This window comes from Neoarius graeffei, chromosome 7 (genome assembly GCF_027579695.1).
Source record: "Neoarius graeffei isolate fNeoGra1 chromosome 7, fNeoGra1.pri, whole genome shotgun sequence".
Classification (NCBI taxonomy): Eukaryota; Metazoa; Chordata; class Actinopteri; order Siluriformes; family Ariidae; genus Neoarius; species Neoarius graeffei.
The window spans coordinates 82,313,126-82,336,464 of NC_083575.1; the positions used below are offsets into that span (position 1 = coordinate 82,313,126).

Here is a 23,339-nt window from a genome sequence, read left to right on the forward strand (position 1 = left end):
GAATGGTTGTCTGTGTCTATGTATGAGCCCTGTGATGACCTGGCGACTTGTCCAGGATGTACCCCGCCTTTCGCCCATAGTCAGCTGGGATAGGCTCCAGCTTGCCTGCGACCCTGTAGAACAGGATAAAGTGGCTAGAGATGATGAGATGAGATGAGATGGGGGGGGTCACACCAGATACTGAAAGCAAAGGTTCACATACTTTTGCCACTCATGGATGTGTAATATTGGATCATTTTCCTCAACAAATAAATGACCAAGTATAATATTTTTGTCTCATTTGTTTAACTGGGTTCTCTTTATCTACTTTTAGGACTTGTGTGAAAATCTGATGATGTTTTAGGTCATATTTATGCAGAAATATCTCATCTCATCTCATCATCTCTAGCCGCTTTATCCTGTTCTACAGGGTCGCGGGCAAGCTGGAGCCTATCCCAGCTGACTACGGGTGAAAGGCGGGGTACACCCTGGACAAGTCGCCAGGTCATCACAGGGCTGACACATAGACACACAACCATTCACACTCACATTCACACCTACGGTCAATTTAGAGTCACCAGTTAACCTAACCTGCATGTCTTTGGACTGTGGGGGAAACCGGAGCACTCGGAGGAAACCCACGCGGACACGGGGAGAACATGCAAACTCCACACAGAAAGGCCCTCGCTGGCCACGGGGCTCGAACCCGGACCTTCTTGCTGTGAGGCGACAGCGCTAACCACTACACCACCGTGCCGCCCATTTATGCAGAAATATAGAAAATTCTAAAGGGTTCACAAACTTTCAAGCACCACTGTATTAGCTGCTCTTGTTGATGGTCAGAAAGATTGCTGTGCCACTTGGTTGGTTCTCATCACTCAGTCTGAGCCTCCTTAAGGCTGTTTGACTTGCGACACTGTGATGTGTCTTGTGGTGATGTTTCACTGGTGGCGTTGGAAAAGTGTAAGCTGTGTCATGTATCAGAAAGTCAAAGAGAGCAGTTGTTGTTGTTATTGTTGTTGTTTGCAGTTTCACATTGCATGTACATCGCGTGACACTACTGGGCTTTCAATGGTTTCTTTGAACTGTTCTTTTTCTGGGCAAGAATGATTGTAAAACACACAACTTTAATAAAAAAAAAAGAAACATGATGCACAAATTTGAATTGATTTTGTGTTTTCTGAAATCAACACAGTGTCAGAATTATATATACAAAGTCCAAAATATACATACAGCACACCTAATATTAGGTTAAATGTCCCTTAGCAAGTTTCAGCCTGACTGGACGATCTTGACCAGACCACATATTTTTGAAAGGGTTGCGGTCAGGACTTGAAACTTTGGGTTGGGTGGCATGGTGGCCTCATAGCGAGCGACATGAGGAACATCATGTTCAACAGGGGCCTTCCTCTGTGGAGTTTGCATGTTCTCCCCGTGTCTATGTGGGTTTTCTCAGGGTGCTCCAGTTTCCCCTACAGTCCAAAGACATGCAGGTTAGATAAAATACCCAGCCACTGGGTTTGTACAAGACAGTGCATACTTTCCCACTAGTCCCAAGCCTGGATAGATTAGGGAGAGTTGTGTCAGGAAGAGCATCTGGTGTAAAACCTATGAGGAGCAGCTGAAAGAAGAAGAGGAGGTCAGGACTTTGGGAAGGCCATTCCAAAAGCCTCATGTTAGCAGCTTTATCCATTTCACAACCAGCTTTGATATGTCTGGGGTCGTCGTCCTGTCCGAACACCCAACTATGGCCAAGTTTCATCAGTCTAGCTGATGGTTCAAAGTTATACTGAAGAATTTTGAGATAGTCCTCCTTCTTCATTACTCTATCCACTTTGTTTAACCATGCTTAAAAGTTTCTTAACAGTTAGTACGGTGTTCTTTGGGTTGAATGCCCCACCTTTACACCTACAAACATATCTGAGGTCAAACTATTTTAGTCGAGCTTGAAGTTGTTGATTTTGGAGCAGGGACTTTTTCTTGGACAGTAGCCTCTCCATTCATGGGGTGATATAAAACTCACTTTCAAGTGTCAAAGTGCTTATTGTCATATGCACAGTAAGGAACATGTCCTCTTGCACAATGAAATTCTTAGTTTGCCGTCCACCATGAATGCCAAATTAGAACAATAAATAGGTGGAAGATAATACAAAGTAAAGGCAATATAGTGCAAAATAACAGCAATAAAAAATAACAGAATAGTACAAAATAAAGGTAATGTAGTGTAAAATGGGCAGTATAATACAAAAATAAGGCAATGATAGAACGTAGCAGCAAAAAAGGGCAGTCGTGTGCAAACATGTGCAAACAAATGTAAACAGATGTAAACAGTCAAGGACAGTTTACAGAGAGGTAGTCCATGGTTATAGACTCCCGTCAGCTGTTCAGGAGTCTGATGACAGTGGGAAAGAAAGAGTTCTTTAATCTGACAACCCTGCATTTCACACTTCTTTCCCTCTGGCCTGAAGGTAGAAGTGTGAACAGTCCGTGCTGGGGGTGGGTGGGGTCTTTGAGGATGGAGGCAGCTCTCCTGTGGACTCTGTGGTGGTAGATGGTCTGCAGAGAGGGCAGTGGAGTTCTGTTGATCCTCTCAGCAGTCTTCACCACTCTCCACAGGCGTTTGCGGTCCATAGCCATAGTGCTGCCATACCACACAGTGATGCAGTTGGTCAGGATGCTCTCAATTGCACAGCTGTAGAAGTTGCTGAGGATCTTGGGCGACATACCAAACTTCTTCAGCCTCCTCAGAAAGTACAGCTGCTGTTGAGCCTTCCTAACCAGCTGTGTGGTGTTAGGTGTCCACATGAGGTCCTCACTGATATGAACACCCAGGTATTTGAAGCTGCTCACCCTCTCCACCTCAAGCTCCCAGATGAGCAGTGGCTGATGAGCTCTCCTCTCCTTCCTCATGTCCACTATCATCTCCTTCATCTTGTCCGTGTTGAGGATGAGGTTGTTGTCCTCACACCATGACACCAGACTGGCCACCTCTTTCCTGTAGGCCGTTTTGTCTCTGCTAGTGATGCATCCTATCATTGTGGTGTCATCTGCGAACTTCAGGATGATGTTGTCCTTGTGGGAGGCGAGACCGTTGTGGGTGAACAGGGTGTAGAGGATGGGGCCGAGGACGCATCCCTGTGGGGTGCCAATGTTTGTGATAATGGTGGCTGAAGTCCTATTACCAATCCTGACAGTCTGGGGCCTGCCAGTCAGGAAGTCGAGGAGCCAGTCACAGAGGGTGGGGTGCAAACCAAGTGTGGACAGTTTATGGGTGAGTTTGTGGGGGATGACCAGGTTGAAGGCAGAGCTGTAGTCAACAAAGAGTATTCTGATGTAGGAGTCTTTGTTTTCCAGGTGGGAGAGGGTATAATGGAGGCAGCGCTCGAAACTAACGGTGTCCCGACGTCCCGGGGACCATAAAAAATGTCATCGGGACACAAAATTATCATATCTGGGACAATCCCGGGACAATGGAAAAAAATAGATCTAGAAAAAAAGTTCTACATTAATATTATTTACAAAGCCGTAACACATACGTAGACATTCACCTAATTTGTCAATTTTAATTTTAAAACGTTAACAGTGAAAAATACATAGTAGCTACACTTTCGATGCACCTGCATCCGTAGGCTACAGAGCAGCGCATTCTGTTCTAGAATCTTCGGCCGGAGTCCGCATTATATGGACTTGGAATGGAATTGCTACCGCACACGCTGCGCCGACTCTTGCCAGAACAAAAATGCTGAAGTGGTTGAAGCGGACCGACCGCGGGGAAGAAACTGAAAGCCCAGACATAACGTCTCCGGGACCTTCAGGATCCAAAGTGTCATCGCCTGGTCTGCAGGCAACGCTAGCAACTGAATGAACTTAATGAACACTGTTAGACACGTTATAAAATACAACAGGAATGATGTGGATGATATTGACGGAAGATACCGTTCAGCAGAATAAGTGAGTTTTCTTGGTGTCTTTCTAGTTCAGAAAGTTTAGTCAGTCAGCAGCACAACTAGGCTCGGACCTGGCACTATGTTGATGTTGCTAACATTTGCACCCACGTTTCGGCAGCGAAAGTTCATAAAATGGATAACGGAAAGTTCATAAAAATGGATAACGGTAATGGATAACGGAAAGTTCATAAAAATGGATAACGGTAATGGTGAAAATTATAAGTTGGCCTTATAAGTGCCAACAGATATTCAAGGTATAAGTAGATGAAATGAACATAAAAGGGGTCTTATTTTCAACTAAAGTGTACTGCAGATGTAGGGAGTTGAAACATTTTCTGAATGAGCTAGTTGGCCCCATTAAATAAACGGGTATCTATTCATACAGTGAGATCGCCAAAGTTTAATAAACTGAAAATGCAATAACTGTAATTTTGAAGTAGATGATGTATAGGACATGTGTCGCTTGTGTCTTGTGACTTATTGTAAAAATGATATAAAGGGTTCAAAATCGCATAGTTACAAATATAATAGTAGTAACTTCATATGATAATATTAACCACTGGTTATTTCAGAGAGGAAAAAAATGGGGACACTATTGCTTCCATTCGGGACAATACAACACAGAATTCGGGACCACTGGGGGACACAAAGAAAAAAGTTAATTTCGAGCCCTGAATGGAGGGCAGCAGCGATGGCGTCTGAGGTGGACCTGTTAGGCCTGTCGGTATACTGCAGGGGATCCAGGGTGTCCGGTATACTGTTCTGAATGTGGGTCAGTACCACTCTCTCAAAGCACTTTGAGATGATTGGAGTGAGTGCTATCGGCCTGTAATCATTCAGGCAGGTGGGTGGGCTCTTTTTGGGAAGAGGGACGATGGTTGTGGTCTTGAATTAGGAGGGAACGGTGCTCTGGCTGAGGGAAAGGTTGAAGATGGTGGTGAAAACATCAGCCAGCTCATTGGCACATACTCTAAGGCAGGGGTGTCCAAACTGATCCATAAAGGGCCGTGTGGCTGCAGGTTTTCATTCCAGCCATGCAGCAGCACACCTGACTCGGCTCATTCAATCAACTGAACTATCTTCACACAGTCAAATACTTGCAGCCACACCCACGCTTGATTAAAGGGTGGGTGTGTCAGGTGATTGAATAAGCCAAATCAGGTGTGCTGCTGCATGGCTGGAATGAAAACCTGCAGCCACATGGCCCTTTATGGATCAGTTTGGACACCCCTGCTCTAAGGGCCCGCTCAGGGATGTTATCTGGTCCTGCTGCCTTCCTGGGGTTGATCTTCCTCAGAGCTTTGTGTACCTGGCCTGATGAGACTGTTGGTGGGGGGTTGGGTGGTCCAGGTGTGTGTGTGCCTCCTCTCTGTGCTGTAGCTGGAGGTCTCAAAGTGGGTGTAGAAAGTGTTGAGGTCATCCGGCAGGCTGTCTGTAGAGCTAATGGTGCTGGTGATGGTCCTGTAGTCTGGGATGTGTTGCAGGCCTTGCCACATCTGCCCGGGGTCAGCAGGAGAATAGAAGCTGTCCAGCTTCTCTCTGTACTGCCTCTTGGCCGCTGTAATGGCTTTCCTCAGTCCATACTTCACTGCTTTGTACTCCATTTCATTGCCTGATCTAAATGCAAGCGAGCGAGCACGCAGCATGCATCATACCTGACTGTTTACCCAGGGCTTTTGGTTGGGGAACTTCCTGTCTGTATGGTGAGCATGATGTTGCAGACACACGTGCTGATGTACCCAGTCACATACTCAGCATAGTCCTGTATGCTAACAGAAGAGTCCTCCAAAGTGGCTGCAGCTTTAAACACATCTCAATCTGTCTGAGCAAAACAGTCCTGAAGGGTGCTCTCAGTCTCTGGGCTCCAGAGTTTGACTTGTTTTGTGACAGGGTTTGTTTGTTTTAGTCTTTTTCTGTAGGCCGGGTACAGGAACAAAGAGATGTGGTCCGAGTGTTCGAAGTCAGGGTGGGGTACAGCCCTGTATGCACCGCATATGTTGCTGTAAACATGGTCCAGTGTGTTCTTATCACGGGTGGGGATGTCCACATATTGATAATATTTAGGGAATACAGTCCGTAAATTGCACTGATTAAAGTCGCCGGCGATGATAAAAACAGCGTCGGGATGAGCCATCTCTAACACGCTGATCTTGTCATGGAGTTTGCTGAGTGCTGCCGTGGAGTTAGCTTGTAGGGGGATGTAAACAGTGGCCAAAAACACAGCAGTGAATTCCCTTGGTAGATAATAGGGGCAGCATTTCAGCAGTAACAGCTCCACATCTGGCGAACAGTGCTTATAGACAGTCTATATATCTCCACACCAAGAGTTGTTAATGAACACACACACACCTCCCCCTTTAGCCTTACCAGAGGCTGCAGTCTGGTCTCCTCAGTGTACAGAGTGAGTCTGTAGCTGAATAGCGCATTCTGGGACTTTGTCTGAGAGCCAGGTCTCGGTGAAAATGAGGGTGTAGCACTCTCTTATTTCCCACTGTGCTGTGATTCTGGCTCTTAGCTCGCCCAGTTTGTTTTCCAGAGACCGCACGTTGGCTAGCAGGAGGCTGGGTAGTGGTGGTCGGCTAGCGTAAGCTTTTAGCCTAGCATGGAGGCCCCCCACCCAAAAAAAAATAAATTAAAACGTGCACCAAATTGTTTTTTTTCTGTTAAAAGTTGTATGTTCTATGATTGTTCTTCCACAGAAAAAGAGTGGCTCAAAGAAATCACTGAAAGATCAATATTGCCATGCCATTCATGTCCATGATGACGTGTGTAAACTCCTGACCTTAAACTATAAGTGTTGCTCAAAAAAAAAAAAATATATATATATATATATATATATATTTTTTTTTTAAGTTCTTGAACATGGAAGACAGTGAATGTTTTTGTTGAAGCCAAACACAGGGTGGTTAGTTAATGACAGCAGTGAAAAGTCAATGAAGCACGCCAAAGTAAGAATATACAGTCAGGTCCATAAATATTTGGACACTGACAAATAATTTTAGCTGTCTAACATAATACATCTCATCTCATTATCTGTAGCCGCTTTATCCTTCTACAGGGTCGCAGGCAAGCTGGAGCCTATCCCAGCTGACTACGGGCGAAAGGCGGGGTACACCCTGGACAAGTCGCCAGGTCATCACAGGGCTGACACATAGACACAGACAACCATTCACACTCACATTCACACCTACGGTCAATTTAGAGTCACCAGTTAACCTAACCTGCATGTCTTTGGACTGTGGGGGAAACCGGAGCACCCGGAGGAAACCCACGCGGACACGGGGAGAACATGCAAACTCCGCACAGAAAGGCCCTCGCCGGCCACGGGGCTCGAACCCGGACCTTCTTGCTGTGAGGCGACAGCGCTAACAACTACACCACCGTGCTGCCCCAACATAATACATTTTGAAATTAAATTGAAATGAAATACTGAATATGCGCTCAAATTGCAGATTATCACTTTAATTTGAGCTAAAATGAACTCCTTAAGGCCTCTGCATGCTCTTGTGACAAGGCTTTCGCAGATAGCTTTTCGCAGACAGTTGTAATTTATCGTTGAGCGGGGAGTAATAGGCGTGCGCGATGTTATTCACCGCCACAATGCAAGGGGGCGCGAAGTCGCGAAATCGCTAGGAGTAGTTGGTGGGTGTGGTTAGTGGAGTGTTTATCCTCCGGTTACTTATAATGACTAGAACTGGAGTCGTATAGATGTACGTACTTCCTCACTTCCTCGATCAACCGCTCTTCGTGCTGCTCCATCTTCGCTCGTGTTTTTAAAAATGCCGGTCGTGAAAACAAACCAAGCCGGGAAAGTAGGGAAGCGGAAGTGTGTGTACAGCGGATGTAGAGTGGACCAATCAGAGCCCTCTTGTCTGCGACACTGTCTGCGAGGCTTCTGCGGTGGTCACAATTTTTGGGAGGTGCGCGCAGAGCGTCTGCGAAGGTGGGGGGCTACGCAGACACTGTCTGCGACGCTATCTGCGAGGACTGGGTTGTCAGCATAAATTGGCCTTTAGAGATCTCCATCATACTGTACTGTATGTTTCACACGTAAGGCCAACCATGACAAAAACACTGGTCAAAAAGAAAGGTGACCACTGGATGGCAGCATTTCCTAACAGGAGAGAGAGGCAGCGTTTACTCACACCTGATGAACCCCTCTCTAATCACAGCTCATTGCTGGAGTTCAGGCTCTCGCTTTTCATGACCCTCAATTACATTTCTCCCCCATTGACAGCTAATGTCATCAGAGCCGTTACTCGAGTGTCTCAGCTCTGCGTCACCCCCGCGTAGGTGCTAATAAACCCGCTGCCTTATCTCTCTGCCTGACAGGATGTGTGTGGATCAAATACTGCAGGGCAGTGGGGAATGTTGGACCTTCTCCTGCCCTCCTGCCTACAGAGATGGGGAATGTTCTGAGCATTAGGAAGATTTCATGCCATAGGCCTTAAATAAAGATTTCATTTTTCTTTCCTTTGCAATTTTCCAGTGCGTGTTTCTGTAACATGCAATAACATTTTGCATGCATTAGTCTGGCATGCATTAGTAAGTACACCCTGTGTCTGTATGCGAATGTGTGAGCAGATGCCTTAAAAATGACAGCTGTACACTTCTGCTAAATGTGTGTGTGTGTGTATGTGTGTACGTGCAAGAGAGAGAGATACAAAGAGAGGGAGACAGAAATAGACAGCTAGACATGGACAGAGATAGACGGATAGAGAGAGAGGGAGAGAGAGAAGGGTGGAGGGGAGACAGAGAGTAACAGAGACAGACAGACAGTGATAGATACAGAGAGACAGACAGATAGAGACATACATAGAGAGACAGACAGACAAAGAATGAGACAGAGAGAGAGATAGAGACAAAGATAGAGAGAGAAAGTGAGACAGACAGATAGAAACAGAGACAGACAAAAATAGATGGATGGAGAGAGAGAGAGAAACAGAGAGACAGACGGACAGCAAGAGAGAGAGAGAAGCAGATAGAGGCATATACAGAGAGACAGACAGACAGATGTAGAGAGACAGACAGAGATAGATGGGTACAGAGAGAGAGAGAAAATGGGAGAGGGGAAGACAGAGAGGAACAGAGAGACAGACAGACAACAATAGATGCATATATAGAGAGACAGAGAGAGAGAAAGAGAGAGATGTAGACAGAGATCGATGGGGGAGAGAGAGAGAGAGCAAAAAAGACAAAAAGAGAGAGAGAACAAGAGACAGACAGACTGAGGGAGAGAAAGAGAGAAACAGAGAGACAGAGAGAGACAGGGAGAGAGAGAGAAACAGATAGAGGCATATACAGAGAGAGACAGATGTAGAGAGACAGACAGAGATAGATGGGTACAGAGAGAGAGAGAGAGAGAATGGGAGGGGGAAGACAGAGAGGAACAGAGAGACAGACAGACAACAATAGATAGATGCATATATAGAGAGACAGAGAGAGAGAAAGAGAGAGATGTAGACAGAGATCGATGGGGTAGAGAGAGAGAGAGCAAAAAAGACAAAAAGAGAGAGAGAACAAGAGACAGACAGACTGAGGGAGAGAAAGAGAGAAACAGAGAGACAGAGAGAGACAGGGAGAGAGAGAGAAACAGATAGAGGCATATACAGAGAGACAGACAGATGTAGAGAGAGAGACAGAGATAGATGGGTACAGAGAGAGAGAGAGAGAGAGAATGGGAGGGGGAAGACAGAGAGGAACAGAGAGACAGACAGACAACAATAGATAGAGACAGGGAGATTGAGACAGATAGAGGCATATATAGAGAGACAGAGAATGAGACAGAGAGAGAGAAATGTAGACAGAGATTGATGGGGAGAGAGAGAGAGCAAAAAAAAACACAAAAAAAGAGAGAGAGAACAAGAGACAGACAGACATTGAGGGAGACAGCCGTAAACTGACAAAGATGACAGAGTCAGAGAGAATCGAAAAAGAACATGTAATCATGAACAGAAAAGGGTCAGAGAGGTCCCTGCACTAAAAAGCAAAAAATAAATAAATAAATAAAAGTGTGAATTTTAATGCCCTTATGAAATCCACACACCTTCACTTCTGCAAATGGCCATGTTTCAGCCTGAGTGCCACTGCAGATCCAGTCAAAAACATAAAGCCACATCTCAGATTCCCAGCTATCTCACACAGCTCTCAGAAAAATAAGAGCTAAGACACACAGGGATGGGGAGTGAGACAGTGGGCTGGAGCACAGAGAGGGAATAGAGCAGTAACAACAGGGATGAAGGACAGCAGCCTGAGCCGAGCTCGGGTCAGACGTAACGTCTGCACAACCACGTGCTCACCATGTTCACTGTCTTGTGTTTTCTTCTAAGTTTAATTAAAATACCGCGTGCATGTAGAAACTGGCATTTACCGTACAGGTAAACACATGAACAGCCACTATGGCATGTGACCTTGCAGCGCTGTGCATTACATAATCGATCTGGTCTATATTTGTGCATGTGCGTGCACTCAGCCTGACTTCTCTACCTTGGCTGAAATCGCTGATAATAGAGAGGGACTGGATCTGAAGGGGGGGAAAAAAAAAACCCAAAGCTTAAATCTGCCTTACCAGGACTGTGGGAGGTAATGACGTCAGCGAGCGCCTGGTCAGGAGCAGACTCCTGGTTGTTGTTGTCCTGCTCCTGTAGCTTATCCACCATGGCGATGACAGAGTTCAGACCCTTGGCCACGTTGGCCCACACCCTGTCCTAGAGAGGCCAGAGAGAGAGTCAGAGCCACATGGTGTCACACACGGACATCATTATGGGCTGCGTTTTTGAAAATACTCTAATAATTATCATGTTACTAGAAACAACAACAAATGTACGGTACAGAGCAGTTCGTGGGATTTTTGCACAGAATTAACCGGTGGGCAGACTGCTTCGAGATGACAGGAAATCTACAGTAATTCAAATAGCAACTCTTTACAAACATGCTAAGCAGAAAAGCATCTCCAAATCCACAATGTCATACCATGAGGTGGATGGAGTACAACAGCAGAAGACCACATTGAGTTCTAGTCTGAATGAAATGATTGGCTGCATGTCTACTTGGAGGCATTTTGCCCGTGCACTCATGGTGCAGGGCGGCACGGTGGTGTAGTGGTTAGCGCTGTCGCCTCACAGCAAGAAGGTCCGGGTTCGAGCCCCGTGGCCGGCGAGGGCCTTTCTGTGTGGAGTTTGCATGTTCTCCCCGTGTCCGTGTGGGTTTCCTCCGGGTGCTCCGGTTTCCCCCACAGTCCAAAGACATGCAGGTTAGGTTAACTGGTGACTCTAAATTGACCGTAGGTGTGAATGTGAGTGTGAATGGTTGTCTGTGTCTATGTGTCAGCCCTGTGATGACCTGGCGACTTGTCCAGGGTGTACCCCGCCTTTCACCCGTAGTCAGCTGGGATAGGCTCCAGCTTGCCTGCGACCCTGTAGAACAGGATAAAGCGGCTAGAGATAATGAGATGAGATGAGACTCATGGTGCATGACCGGGAACTTCCACTTGGCTAAGCAGACATATCGCTAAAGCTAGTGAGCATTAACAATAGTTATGTTCATTGTTCATGTTCATTATGATATGTTAGGTAGTTGGATATGACAACGATGATCTATGCTCCGCCCCAGACGCTCTCTCTTATGGACTCGTCCTCCAGCAGTAGTCAGGCAGTGCGTGTGCGTTCAGATGTTTTGTTCGACGTTTCTTTTTTTGGTGGGAACACTGAAGGTGGGATTTTTTTCCCCAGTTATTAGTCTTGCTGGTTTCTCCAAAATGACCTACCTTGCCTTTAATTTGGTACTTAGTGTACTTCTCCTTAAGTATAGATGATTATAAAGGCCAGTATATCAAAACTTTCAGTATACTTGATAGTGTATAAGCATTTGGAGTTGACTAATAGCACACTTTGTGGTAAAGAGTCAGGATTTTTTTGGATGCTCATTCTGTCCTGTGTTTGAATTATAGACAAGATTGATGTTTCTACATGATACAGAATCTATCAAAGAGGGGGGAAAAGCAAACCCTGACTGGCTACGCTTAAGTACTCCACACTGTCAGAAACAGGGCGACAGGAGGAGTCCATTTCTGTCCCCCAAGGTACAATCTACACTAATGTATCATTATTGGACCTTAAGGTAACCATCCATCCATCCATCCATCCATCCATCCATTATCGGTAGCCACTTATCCTGTGCAGGGTCGCAGGCAAGCTGGAGCCTATCCCAGCTGATTATGGGCGAGAGGCAGGGTACACCCTGGACAAGTCTCCAGGTCATTACAGGACTGACACATAGGTGGTGTTTACATTAGACCGTATCAGTGGATCATCAGATTAACGTTTTTAAAACGATTCGCGTGCACACAGCAACGCCAACACATGGATACGCTAATCACATGACTAATTAGACGAAACATCACATGATCCCAGTGCATATCGGGCATGCGCAAGTCACTCACCACTTGCAAGTGGAAGGATGGCAAGCGAACACCTTCTCCAGCAGATAAACACACCTGGCTGTGATGTTCATGTTCTCACTGAGTTTAAGCGCCTGAAGGAGGTAAATAAGTTGAAATGTGTAAATAAACCTCAGTGCGGCTCAGCGCTTCCTCCTGCGCTCCAAATCACTCCGCCCTGAACAGCGAGTGCCCTCTGGAGGGTGCGCACTCCGGCCCTGCGCAGCTCACAGAGCGCGCGAGTGAAGCGCACGAGCAGTGATTCGGGACTGAGCCGCTGTGTGTGTGATCCCAACGCCAGCGAATCAGGAAGGTGGATGTCAGAGTGACGTTGTCCAATGACGACGTCAGCTAGAGCTCAGCACAGCGTATCCTCGTTCCTCAATGTTTACACAGCACCGGATCAGATACGAACTGGGTTGAATACGTGGGCCCTGGCGGATTCAAGTTATTCCGCCTGTGGAGTCGTTTCCCGGCGTTTTAATGTGAACGGACAGTGCATCCGCAAAGAAAACGAGACGGATACGGTCTAATGTAAACACCACCATAGAGACAAACAACCATTCACACACCTTCACATTCACACCTACGGTCAATCTAGAGCCACCAATGTCTTTGAACTGTGGGGGAAACCGGAGCACCCGGAGGAAACCCACGCAGACACAGGGAGAACATGCAAACTCCGCACAGAAAGGCCCTCGTTGACCACTGGGCTTGAACCCAGAACCTTCTTGCTGTGAGGCTAACCATGACACCACCTTGCCGCCCCTCAAGGTAACTAACTGTAGGCATATCAGGCGAAAATTCAATCCAAATGACTTAAAACTGCTCTCATTGAATTCAGAATTGAATGCTGAACAACATATTTTCTACAGAATTAATATGTTTATCTGTTCTTAAGATATTACAAATCAAAGATTGAAAAAAAAATGCTTAATTTTTAGAAAAATGACGTAATATTCTGTATGAGGATCACATCGTCCAAAATGGGCCTTATTAACGAATGAGATCAAATGGTTTTTTTTCTTAATAACATTTTTTTTATTTTTCAATATATTTACATAGAAATTGGGCAGGCATATAAATGGTTGTATACTGAATACAAAATGTGAAAAACTAGAAAAAAAAAAGCAAATTAGCATTTAATTTGCATTAATTATGTTAATTAGGTACAAATATTAAATCGGTACACTTAATAAAAAAAGTAATAAAATAATATTTCTAATACCCTCTTTGTGCTCTGTAGGCCTTTTTATTTCTCAAAAATAGGGTGTACTAGTGTTTATATGAAAGAATATAAATGATTATTTCAATTAATATTCACAGCTTTCAAAGCTAACCTCGAAAAAACTGTCTGATCCACATCCAATAAACAATTCATGTTAATTGAACTGAAATTGACACTCGCATTTCTGACTTCTGGGTTTTTAAAAAAATCTCATTCCGACCACTAAGATCTCAATATTTTTCATCAAAACAACTCCAGTTATATTCTAAAATAGTTACTTATTTACATGAATCAGTTTGATTTGAAAAAATAAGTAGGTAAAGCTATGAAAACTCATTTCAAAGTCTCCTGTGAAGCATGACATCAAAATTAGCAGATGGAAAATTTAGCTGAATCCTTCATCAGAAACACTGAGAGTGAGAGAACATCCCTATAAAAGTTATCTGATTGATATCCATGAGTAATCCAGTCGGAAACCGATCAGAAGAGAGAGAGAGAGAGAGCGAGAGAGCCTGACCGCTTTCCCGTGACGCAAAAAGCACTGGCAGTTTCCCGACGTCCCGCGAGCAGACTGTACTCTGTTGTACCAACTTCAACCTGCCATTACTCTCAAAGTACTGAACAGATCTTAACGGGATGAATTTCTTTGGAAAGCAGAAATTATAAGCTTTTTAATGATAGTATTCACGATAGAAAATATTCAAGAATGAAGCAATGACAGATTTGGAAACTTGGATGATCGTCTGCATGCAGAATTTTAACAGCACGGCCAGAGAGCGCCTGAAACACCAACTTGTACCCCTTTTCCACCAAATCAGTTCCAGGGCTGGTTCGGGGCCGGTGCTGGTTCACGACTCGTTCAACTTGCGAGCCAGCTGAGAACCAGTTTGCTTTTCCATAGCTCGGGGTGCTAAGGGGAGCCACGTCATTACGTCGCTGTATTTGTCAGTTACGTCGCTGTATACACTACCGTTCAAAAGTTTGGGGTCACTTTGAAATGTCCTTATTTTTGAAAGAAAAGCACTGTTCTTTTTAATGAAGGTCACTTTAAACTAATCAGAAATCCACTCTATACATTGCTAATGTGGTAAATGACTATTCTAGCTGCAAATGTCTGGTTTTTGGTGCAATATCTCCATAGGTGTATAGAGGCCCATTTCCAGCAACTCTCACTCCAGTGTTCTAATGGTACAATGTGTTTGCTCATTGCCTCAGAAGGCTAATGGATGATTAGAAAACCCTTGTACAATCATGTTAGCACAGCTGAAAACAGTTGAGCTCTTTAGAGAAGCTATAAAACTGACCTTCCTTTGAGCAGATTGAGTTTCTGGAGCATCACATTTGTGGGGTCGATTAAATGCTCAAAATGGCCAGAAAAATGTCTTGACTATATTTTCTATTCATTTTACAACTTATGGTGGGAAATAAAAGTGTGACTTTTCATGGAAAACACAAAATTGTCTGGGTGACCCCAAACTTTTGAACGGTAGTGTAAGTTAAAGTGCTTGTGGGTTCATGATGAGACTTTTCAGTAATGTCGATACTGTCAGTACCTGTTAATGGAGGTGAGAGGGCAGGACCAAATTGTACCACAGCCAACCACGTGAGGGCATAAGAGACATTTTGGCAGCACTTTTTTTTTTTTAAGTAATGCCACTTTTTTTTTTTAACCAGACACACAGTCTGTTATCCACGAACACTATACGCACCTGACAAGAAGCAACTCAGCAGAGATCTAAAGCTATATCTGGATTTCTGTTTCTGCTTTGTGACAATGTCTGCTCATAACAGCACCATAAAAATATAATAAAATAAAATTGATTTAAGGGCGGCACGGTGGTGTAGTGGTTAGCGCTGTCGCCTCACAGCAAGAAGGTCCGGGTTCGAGCCCCGTGGCCGGCGAGGGCCTTTCTGTGCGGAGTTTGCATGTTCTTCCCGTGTCCGCGTGGGTTTCCTCCGGGTGCTCCGGTTTCCCCCACAGTCCAAAGACATGCAGGTTAGGTTAACTGGTGGCTCTAAATTGAGCGTAGGTGTGAATGTGAGTGTGAATGGTTGTCTGTGTCTATGTGTCAGCCCTGTGATGACCTGGCGACTTGTCCAGGGTGTACCCCGCCTTTCGCCCGTAGTCAGCTGGGATAGGCTCCAGCTTGCCTGCTACCCTGTAGAAGGATAAAGCGGCTAAAGATAATGAGATGAGAAAATTGATTTAAAGACTAATACTGCATTCAACTTAAATCAAACGGAAGTGAGAAGTCTGAACTTGTAATTACATCATTTCTGACCTCCATGTGTCAGACCCCAAACTTTTGAACGGTAGTGTACATCAGTTACGTCGCTGCGTTTGCATAAACCTTGGCACGAACATAGAAGCAACAACAACATGGAGAAGAAGAAGCAGCAACAACAACAACAATAATAATAATGGATGACTTTGCGTTTGTACAGCTGCTGCTTCTCATCGCTTAAAAATGGCGACCTTTCGCGGTCTTGCTATTGTTGTTGGTCTTAACAACTCCCTCCCCGCTGACGTAAGCGGTTCTTTCCTCTGGCCCAGCAGAGAGTTGGTGCTAGCCTGGAACCGGTTTTTCTGGCCCCAGAGCCAGTTCTTTGTCAGTGGAAACGGAAAACCCGGTTCCAAACTAAGCACTGGCCCCGAACCAGCCTTGGAACTGCTTTGGTGGAAAAGGGGCATAAGTGTACCTTTTTAGGGCCAAAAAGGTCCCAAGCAGTATATAAAGAATATAAATAAGTACCTCAGAGGTTACTGTCCCAGTGACAAGCGGTTTGTTGTACCTCTAAAGGTACAGTAAGGTACTTTATTTTCTCAGAGTGCAGTGTGTGAATAGGTTGATCCTATATCTTATATACAACCTTATATTCGCTACTGAGCTTAGAAATACTGTACTGTACTATTCCTGCTCTAAAAAGCCCAAGCTTAATAAAATTGTAAGCCACATTTCCCTCGGTGAACCACCTCAGCACTGGCAAAGGCTTCACACGACCATATACCTTAATGGAGCTTGTTTGAGGCCATTTGCCCTCTGCTCTTCCTGTTTTCTATTCTCCAAAACCTCACATGTTCTCAGCAGCCCTGGCTTCATTATGCTTTTTTTTTTTTTTGTGTTGTGGTTTCTGCAGTTGCTCGTCTCTCACCCTTGTAAAGCAAGAGTAATTAGGCTTCCCAATGCGATAAGTACAACAAACTATGCTCTCCCTTTTTTTCCCTCTTTATTGGAGACCATTTGTTTTCTTTCGCTTGTTTTTCCTCTGCTGAGCTGCACTGAAAAGAGTCATTTCATCATTGATTAGAGATTGTTGTTTTAGCTTTGTGGCTAATCTCCTGCTGTTAGCCACAGCTATGACACTGATGGTGCACAGAAAAAAAACACTCTCTCTCTCACACACGCACACACACACACACTTCCTTATATTAGTATCTTCGTAGAATATTTTTACGAACTTGCATATTACTTTCGGAAAACAATCCTAGTTACCTACCTAAAGCTCATGATGAACCGAATTTTCAAAAAGGAAAACCAGTAACTAATAGTATATTAAACATATTGCACACTGCAAAAAATAAAAATCTTAGGAAGTTTATGTCTATTTTCAAGTCAAAACATCTAGCCACCCTTATTATAAGACATTGCCCAACAAGCAAAACCTCATTTAGCTAGAAAGGCTAGTTTTTAGACAGTCCATCTTGAAAATCTTGTATTGAGGTTTTTCACCTGACGTCACAGGGTCATGTGACGCCCCGGTGTCCGCCATTTTGAAGGTCAAGCTAGCTAATGTCAACAACATAGTAGCTGGTATGTTATTGTAGCAATGTTTACGTTCAGTCATTTGGATGACTGTTAAAACCTTTCAGTCTCAAGTTTTTCCTTTACTGTATTTACTAGTTTACTGTAATTATGATCCGGCAGCTATTTACACCGGATCCGGTGTAAATAGCTGCTGGAGCGCACCTTAATTTGCCTCAAATTAAGCAGCGCACTCCGGCTTGCTCCCCCTCAAATTAAGCAGCGCTCTCCGGCTTGCTCCCCCTCAAATTAAGCAGTGTGCTCCGGCTTGCTCCCCCTCAAATTAAGCCGGAGCGCGCTCCGGCAGCTATTTACACTGGATCCGGTGTAAATAGCTGCGGAATCATAATTATAGTAAACTAGTAAATACAGTAAAGGAAAAACTTGAGACTGAAAGGTTTTAACAGTCATCCAAATGACTGAACGTAAACATTGCTACAGTAACATACTAGCTACTATGTTGTTGACATTAGCTAGTGCTAACAGCTAGCTGCTAGTACACTGCTACAACACAGACACCGACCCTAATAATACAGTTCTTGGTCATTGCCTGGTAACAGCAAATTTATAACGGGCCATGTCTCAACAGACTAAGAAGTTATTTCAATGACATTTAATAACATTTTGTTTATTCTGAGGGCCGAAAGTAAATGAAAATGTGAACAAACCTTAGCTGTAATAAGATGGCGACCACCGGCTCCAGGGATGACCCGTTGATGTAGGCATGTTACCCAGCCTGACACAAAATATTTGTAGGCATCCAAACTCTTATACGCTTTCAGATCAATACCTGTGTATGGCGATGGGCTTTTAACGACATAGGTATACAGATCATGTGGGCCGAAGTCAGGTAAAGACGAGGGCTTGGTGTACTTCTGTACGTCAGTGAACAATCCTGGTGGAAGCAGGTAAACGTCGTTCTCTAAGCCTGCTAACCTCAATTTTTGCAAATACCTCTCCCTCTGCTCGCCCTGTAAATGCCCTACGTCGCTGGATAGTGAAGGTGTTTTCTGCATCTCGCTCCATTTCTTTTATGTTTTTCATTTGTCGCCTTCCTCGCATTCAAACTGATTCGAGCCGTGACGTCCAAAATGGCAGCCTAACGATGCATCACATGATTTGGTCACGTGGGTGAAAAACCTCAATCGACAAAATGTCTTGAAAAAGTCTTATTTGGAGCACCTTTGAAAATAAAACAGTTTTTTTTTTAAAACAAGTAAGTACATTTTGGACATTTGTCAAATGCGGTTCGTCTTGTTTCAAGGAAAAAAAAAAAGTATGCTTGTTTTGGGAATAAATGAACTTTACTGAAATCTTTGAATCTTTCATTACAATTCAACTCCACCTTACAGATCCTAAGTTTACTGCGACTGTTTTCTCAGTCATTCAGAGTGAGCTCCTTCTAGATGCTGTACAGACTCTAGACCAGACAAGTGCCTTCAAAAAGGCTATGAGTGAGTGGAGGGCGTTTTAGTGAGGTCTTTTTGGAATGCTGTGAGTTAAGTTTAGTGTTTTTTGTTTGGTTGGTTGTTTGGTTGTCATTTTTTTTGTGCCTGATCTTGTAAACCCCTCGTACACATGAATAGTCAGTGCCCCCAAAATGCACTGTTGCTTTGGCGTTGTGTAAGCACTGTAAGTCAAAATGCGTAGACTTTTATTATTATTATTATTATTATTTTTTGTGCCTGAGGTCCTGGGGAAGTGGAATCTTAAAGTGCTGATGACACGTTTTTGACATCTTTGGCGATGTTTTATAACATAAAAAGTAATTCCCGATGATCCATATATTAATTCACGAAGGCGCCTATTTTACAAGTTATGATAAAAAACACGGCTATTTGGGCAAATTTGACGGGGCTGCAGCACCCAGGAGACGAAAGAGGAGGAGGAGCTATATGACGTCAGCGAAAGAACCTTCCTCCTAACTTACCAGTTTGTTGTTGATGCGGCAGGTGTTCAGTTTATCATTATTTCATTATTAGTATTATTATTATACATTTTATATATTATATATATTTATTATGCCTTCGCATTGTGTTGCCGGCTTTTGCTCCAAAACCCACAAGGATGGGGTAAGTTTATTCAAGTTTCCCAGAGATCCCGAGCTGCATGCGAAGTGGGTGAAGCAAGTCAGACGCACTCGTGACAAGTGGGAGCCCTCACCAACATCCGTCCTGTGCTCTGAACACTTCGATTTGGATTGTTTTGACACCCTTCCCAGCTTAAAAGAATCTCTTGGGTGTTCAGTTCAGCACAAACGTGTGTTGCTGCCATCAGCAGTGCCTACAGTATTCCGGAGGGGGTCTACTAGTAGCTATGCCGGATCCAGTAGTCGCCTGGGACAAGGTGACTCCTCCAAAGACAGTCCTCCTGTCAGAACATGTGTTGAGAAACGACATAAGATAAAGGTACATAGAGCTATAGAGTGCTCCGACATGATGCTAAAAATAGTAACACTGCAGTCTGCGCGGCCATCTTGGAAGTGACTCGCTCCAGAGCGCTCATAGAGTACACATCATAGAGTACATATTCATGATAATCATAAATGTAATCATAAAGTCGGTGTGATATCAGTCATGTATTTGCTTGTGAAAGCTTTCAGCTTTCATGTAACTGCCGCCTAGCAACGAGAGGCAAAGGGTAAAGAGGGTAGGCTATCATAGATTCTATTAGGAAGAGATCAATACATGATTGGTTAAAAATTAGGTATTTTAACAATTTGCATCTGTTTTGTGATTATCGTGACACTTGTGTGTTATATAGAACTGTACGTCTTATCAGCACATCGAGGATCTTCCACCGGAGGCTTTAGCAAGTACTCGTAGCAACACTACACTTTACCCTTTGCCATGCGTTGTTAGGGAACGGTAGCAAGTACCCCGATGACCGACTTCAAGAATATGTAGAAAAAAATTTAGAAATTATACTTTCCAAAAGTCATTTGAGCTTAGTGTATTGCATTTCCATTTATATTGTAGGTTCTTGCTGATGTTTTTGCGGAGTATGACGCAGCTGCTGAATCAGAAGCTGCAGAGTTTGTATGTACTAGTTGTGAACATTCACATTATTATCAATCTCATTTATTTAAAATCAGATAAAATCATGCCATCATGATCACTGCTTAAAGTACCAGTATTTGGTTGTTCTTTTGTTCAGAGGAAGAGCTAGCACTAGAGAGTTCACCGGCGTTTTCATGCGCCATTTCCATTGAGTAGAACAGCCAGTGAACCGCAGCGTGTTCTTCCGCTGACGTCACAGCATGGCCGCGAGCCACGGACTCAGTTTTCTTGCGCTGTGCAATTAAAAGTTGGATATTCGCGTAACAACAGCTTCTTTTCACGTAATCATAACAGAAATCTAACATGTTTGCCATGTTGTATAGTTTATTTAAGAAATTGCATAGAGTCATGTTCGTGTCATCAGCCCTTTCAGAGATGTTTTAATGTTTGAATGCTGAAATGGAAAAAAAAAAATAAACTTGTTGCTACACGTGTCGTCAACTTGATTCAAGATAGTCTCTGGTCTCATATCTAGAGTATTTTACTAATTACAGGTCACAAAAGGAGAATCTTTTAAGCTAGCAATGCTTAGTTGTAGAAGTTAACAATCCTAATATTAGCATATTTATCTTAAATTCAGTTTTTACTGCTAAGACTTTGTCATGACTTTAAGTGAAATACCCTTAAAATGAAACAAATAAAAATGACTTGAATGGCTAAATGTAAGAAGTACGATCTTGTTATAAGAACTATTTTGAGTTAATCAGATCTCGCATAATAAGTTCCCCAATCTTATTTTGGAATTATTTCATCTAAAAACAGGTTAGATTTTTCATCTTACTTTAAGAAATCTTACCAAGTCAAATTTGACTGGTTCCATTGGCAGATTTTTTTCACCTGATTCAAGCAAATATGCTTTGTTTTAATCTTTTATTTCTTATTTTTGAAAGGCCATTTTTTTGCAGTGCAGTTATACCTTAAACATGCTCTGCCCTGATTCTATAAAAGGCAAAGCCTTCTCAGATTCACAGAGCAGATCAGTGGGAGAGAACAGGAATAGGAGAAAAGCGAGAAAAAAAGAAAAGTGAGTGGATACTTGCCCATTCCTCCTCGTCATACTCCTTGTGGTGGGGAAGGTCATGGCGAGCTTCATTTTTAGGAGGCGTTTGAGATCCGGACACATTGTTGCAGATGACAACGTTTGGCTCGCGGCTCTGGTTTTGGTTCGGGGTCACGTCCGAGGTCACGGTTTGGGGCAAGTGTTTTTCGGGCTGGCTGGAAAGCTGACTTTTGTTCATGTAGCCGGGTCGTGCTGCATGTAGCGCGAAGAGCGCATTCTTCACCAACTCGTCCTTCAGAGAGTGCACGAACTGCTCCGTCTGAAAGACAAGGGCAGGTTTACTTAGCATGAATATCTGATATGCCAATATTTTCCTAACCTCACATGTCATTAAAGTGAACCTGGAGCCAGAAGAGTGTGAGAGTGTGAGCGCACTCAAGAACCCGTCACTAAACTTCATAAACACATGCAGTTCAGAAGAACTGAATGACAGACAGTGAAGGAGGATGAGGAGTTTGAAAGCGCAAGGGAAGGCACTGGATGAAAGGAGAATGAGATATGCTTCTTCTCCTTAAGTCTGGAGAACACCACCACCATCATCACCACCACCAAAGAACAACGAGATGAGACAGTACATAGAGACCCAGAGAAATCTCATAGGTGTAGAGAAAAGATCTTGATGTAGCTAGTGATAGACAGAGCTCAATAAGGAAGGAGGAGAGGAAGTGGGAGGCTACCAATTTACAGGCTACCATAAGCTAATGATCCAAGTACGAGTTCCTGCTTGGATGATAGTCACAAGAGCCCTCAGGAATAATTGAGTTAGAGTCACAGCAGGCTAATCTATTACACCTACGAATGCAAAACATGAGAGGGATGCAAGAAAAAAAAATTAAAGTACACTTGATGGAAGTTGAGAGAAGGGAGAGGATTGAGAGGAGAAGACTGACAGGGCAAAAGAGAGGTAAAGGTGAGGCTGGATGAAGGAAAAGAGGAACACACACACAGTGCTCTTATGCTTTATTTTGCATTAAATTAAAAAAATGGGGCTCTTAGAGTTGTGTGTGCGTGCACATGTTTTTATATTTACTACTGTTTTTATATTTATGTCACTACAAGGATAGCAAAATCTGACAATTTCGACTTTGTGGGGACATTCAGATGGTCCCCACAAGAAATTGCTGTTTTTGTTTCATTTCATCATCTCTAGCTGCTTTATCCTGTTCTACAGGGTCACAGGCAAGCTGGAGCCTATCCCTACGGGCGAAAGGCGGGGTACACCCTGGACAAGTCGCCAGGTCATCACAGGGCTGACACATAGACACAGACAACCATTCACACTCACATTCACACCTACGGTCAATTTAGGCCCTGTCCACACGGCAACGGATTCGGGTGACTCCGATACAATTGCTTATTGTTTAGGCCTGGCGTCCACACGGCACCGGCGTTTTGGGTGCCCAAAACGCAATCTTTTTGAGAACGGGTTCCAGAGTGGAAAAATCTGGCAACGTTGCCATTGTGAAGTCATCTGGATGAGTAGAACGGATTTGTTTACGATGACGTCACAACCACATGACTGTGAGTGCTTCACGCCGGGTAGAAGTGTAACGAACTCGATGCGAGTTGTCAACAAATCCTATAACTTGGTTCATGAAACGTGCTTACAAAATATTTTCACTGTGAATATTTATTGTGTAATGGTGCAAAGTGAGAGAGAGAGAGAGAGAGAGAGAGAGAGAGAGTCAATCCCGCCAGCAAAAATAGGGAAAAAACGGAGCGATCTCACCTCTTCAGATGTTGGTTTTAGTCCTACAATACATTCCTCAAAAAGGGCGTAGAAGAGCAAATTAATCCATCATCGTGTAGCATTCAATTTATTCCGG

General features: G+C 43.9%; 1 protein-coding gene across 8 annotated transcripts in view; it reads right to left on the minus strand.

Moving 5' to 3' along the window:
* The window catches only part of inpp4b (inositol polyphosphate-4-phosphatase type II B), a 538,055-nt gene that overhangs the window by 105,463 nt on the left and 409,253 nt on the right, over positions 1-23,339 (minus strand). For all 8 annotated transcript variants that reach the window (XM_060926513.1, XM_060926515.1, XM_060926511.1 and 5 more), the window contains 2 exons: positions 21,494-21,772; positions 10,495-10,633 (listed from right to left, as the gene is read on the minus strand). In XM_060926513.1, coding sequence (XP_060782496.1) covers positions 10,495-10,633; positions 21,494-21,772 — 418 coding nt within the window. The remainder of the gene's footprint in view (positions 1-10,494; positions 10,634-21,493; positions 21,773-23,339) is intronic.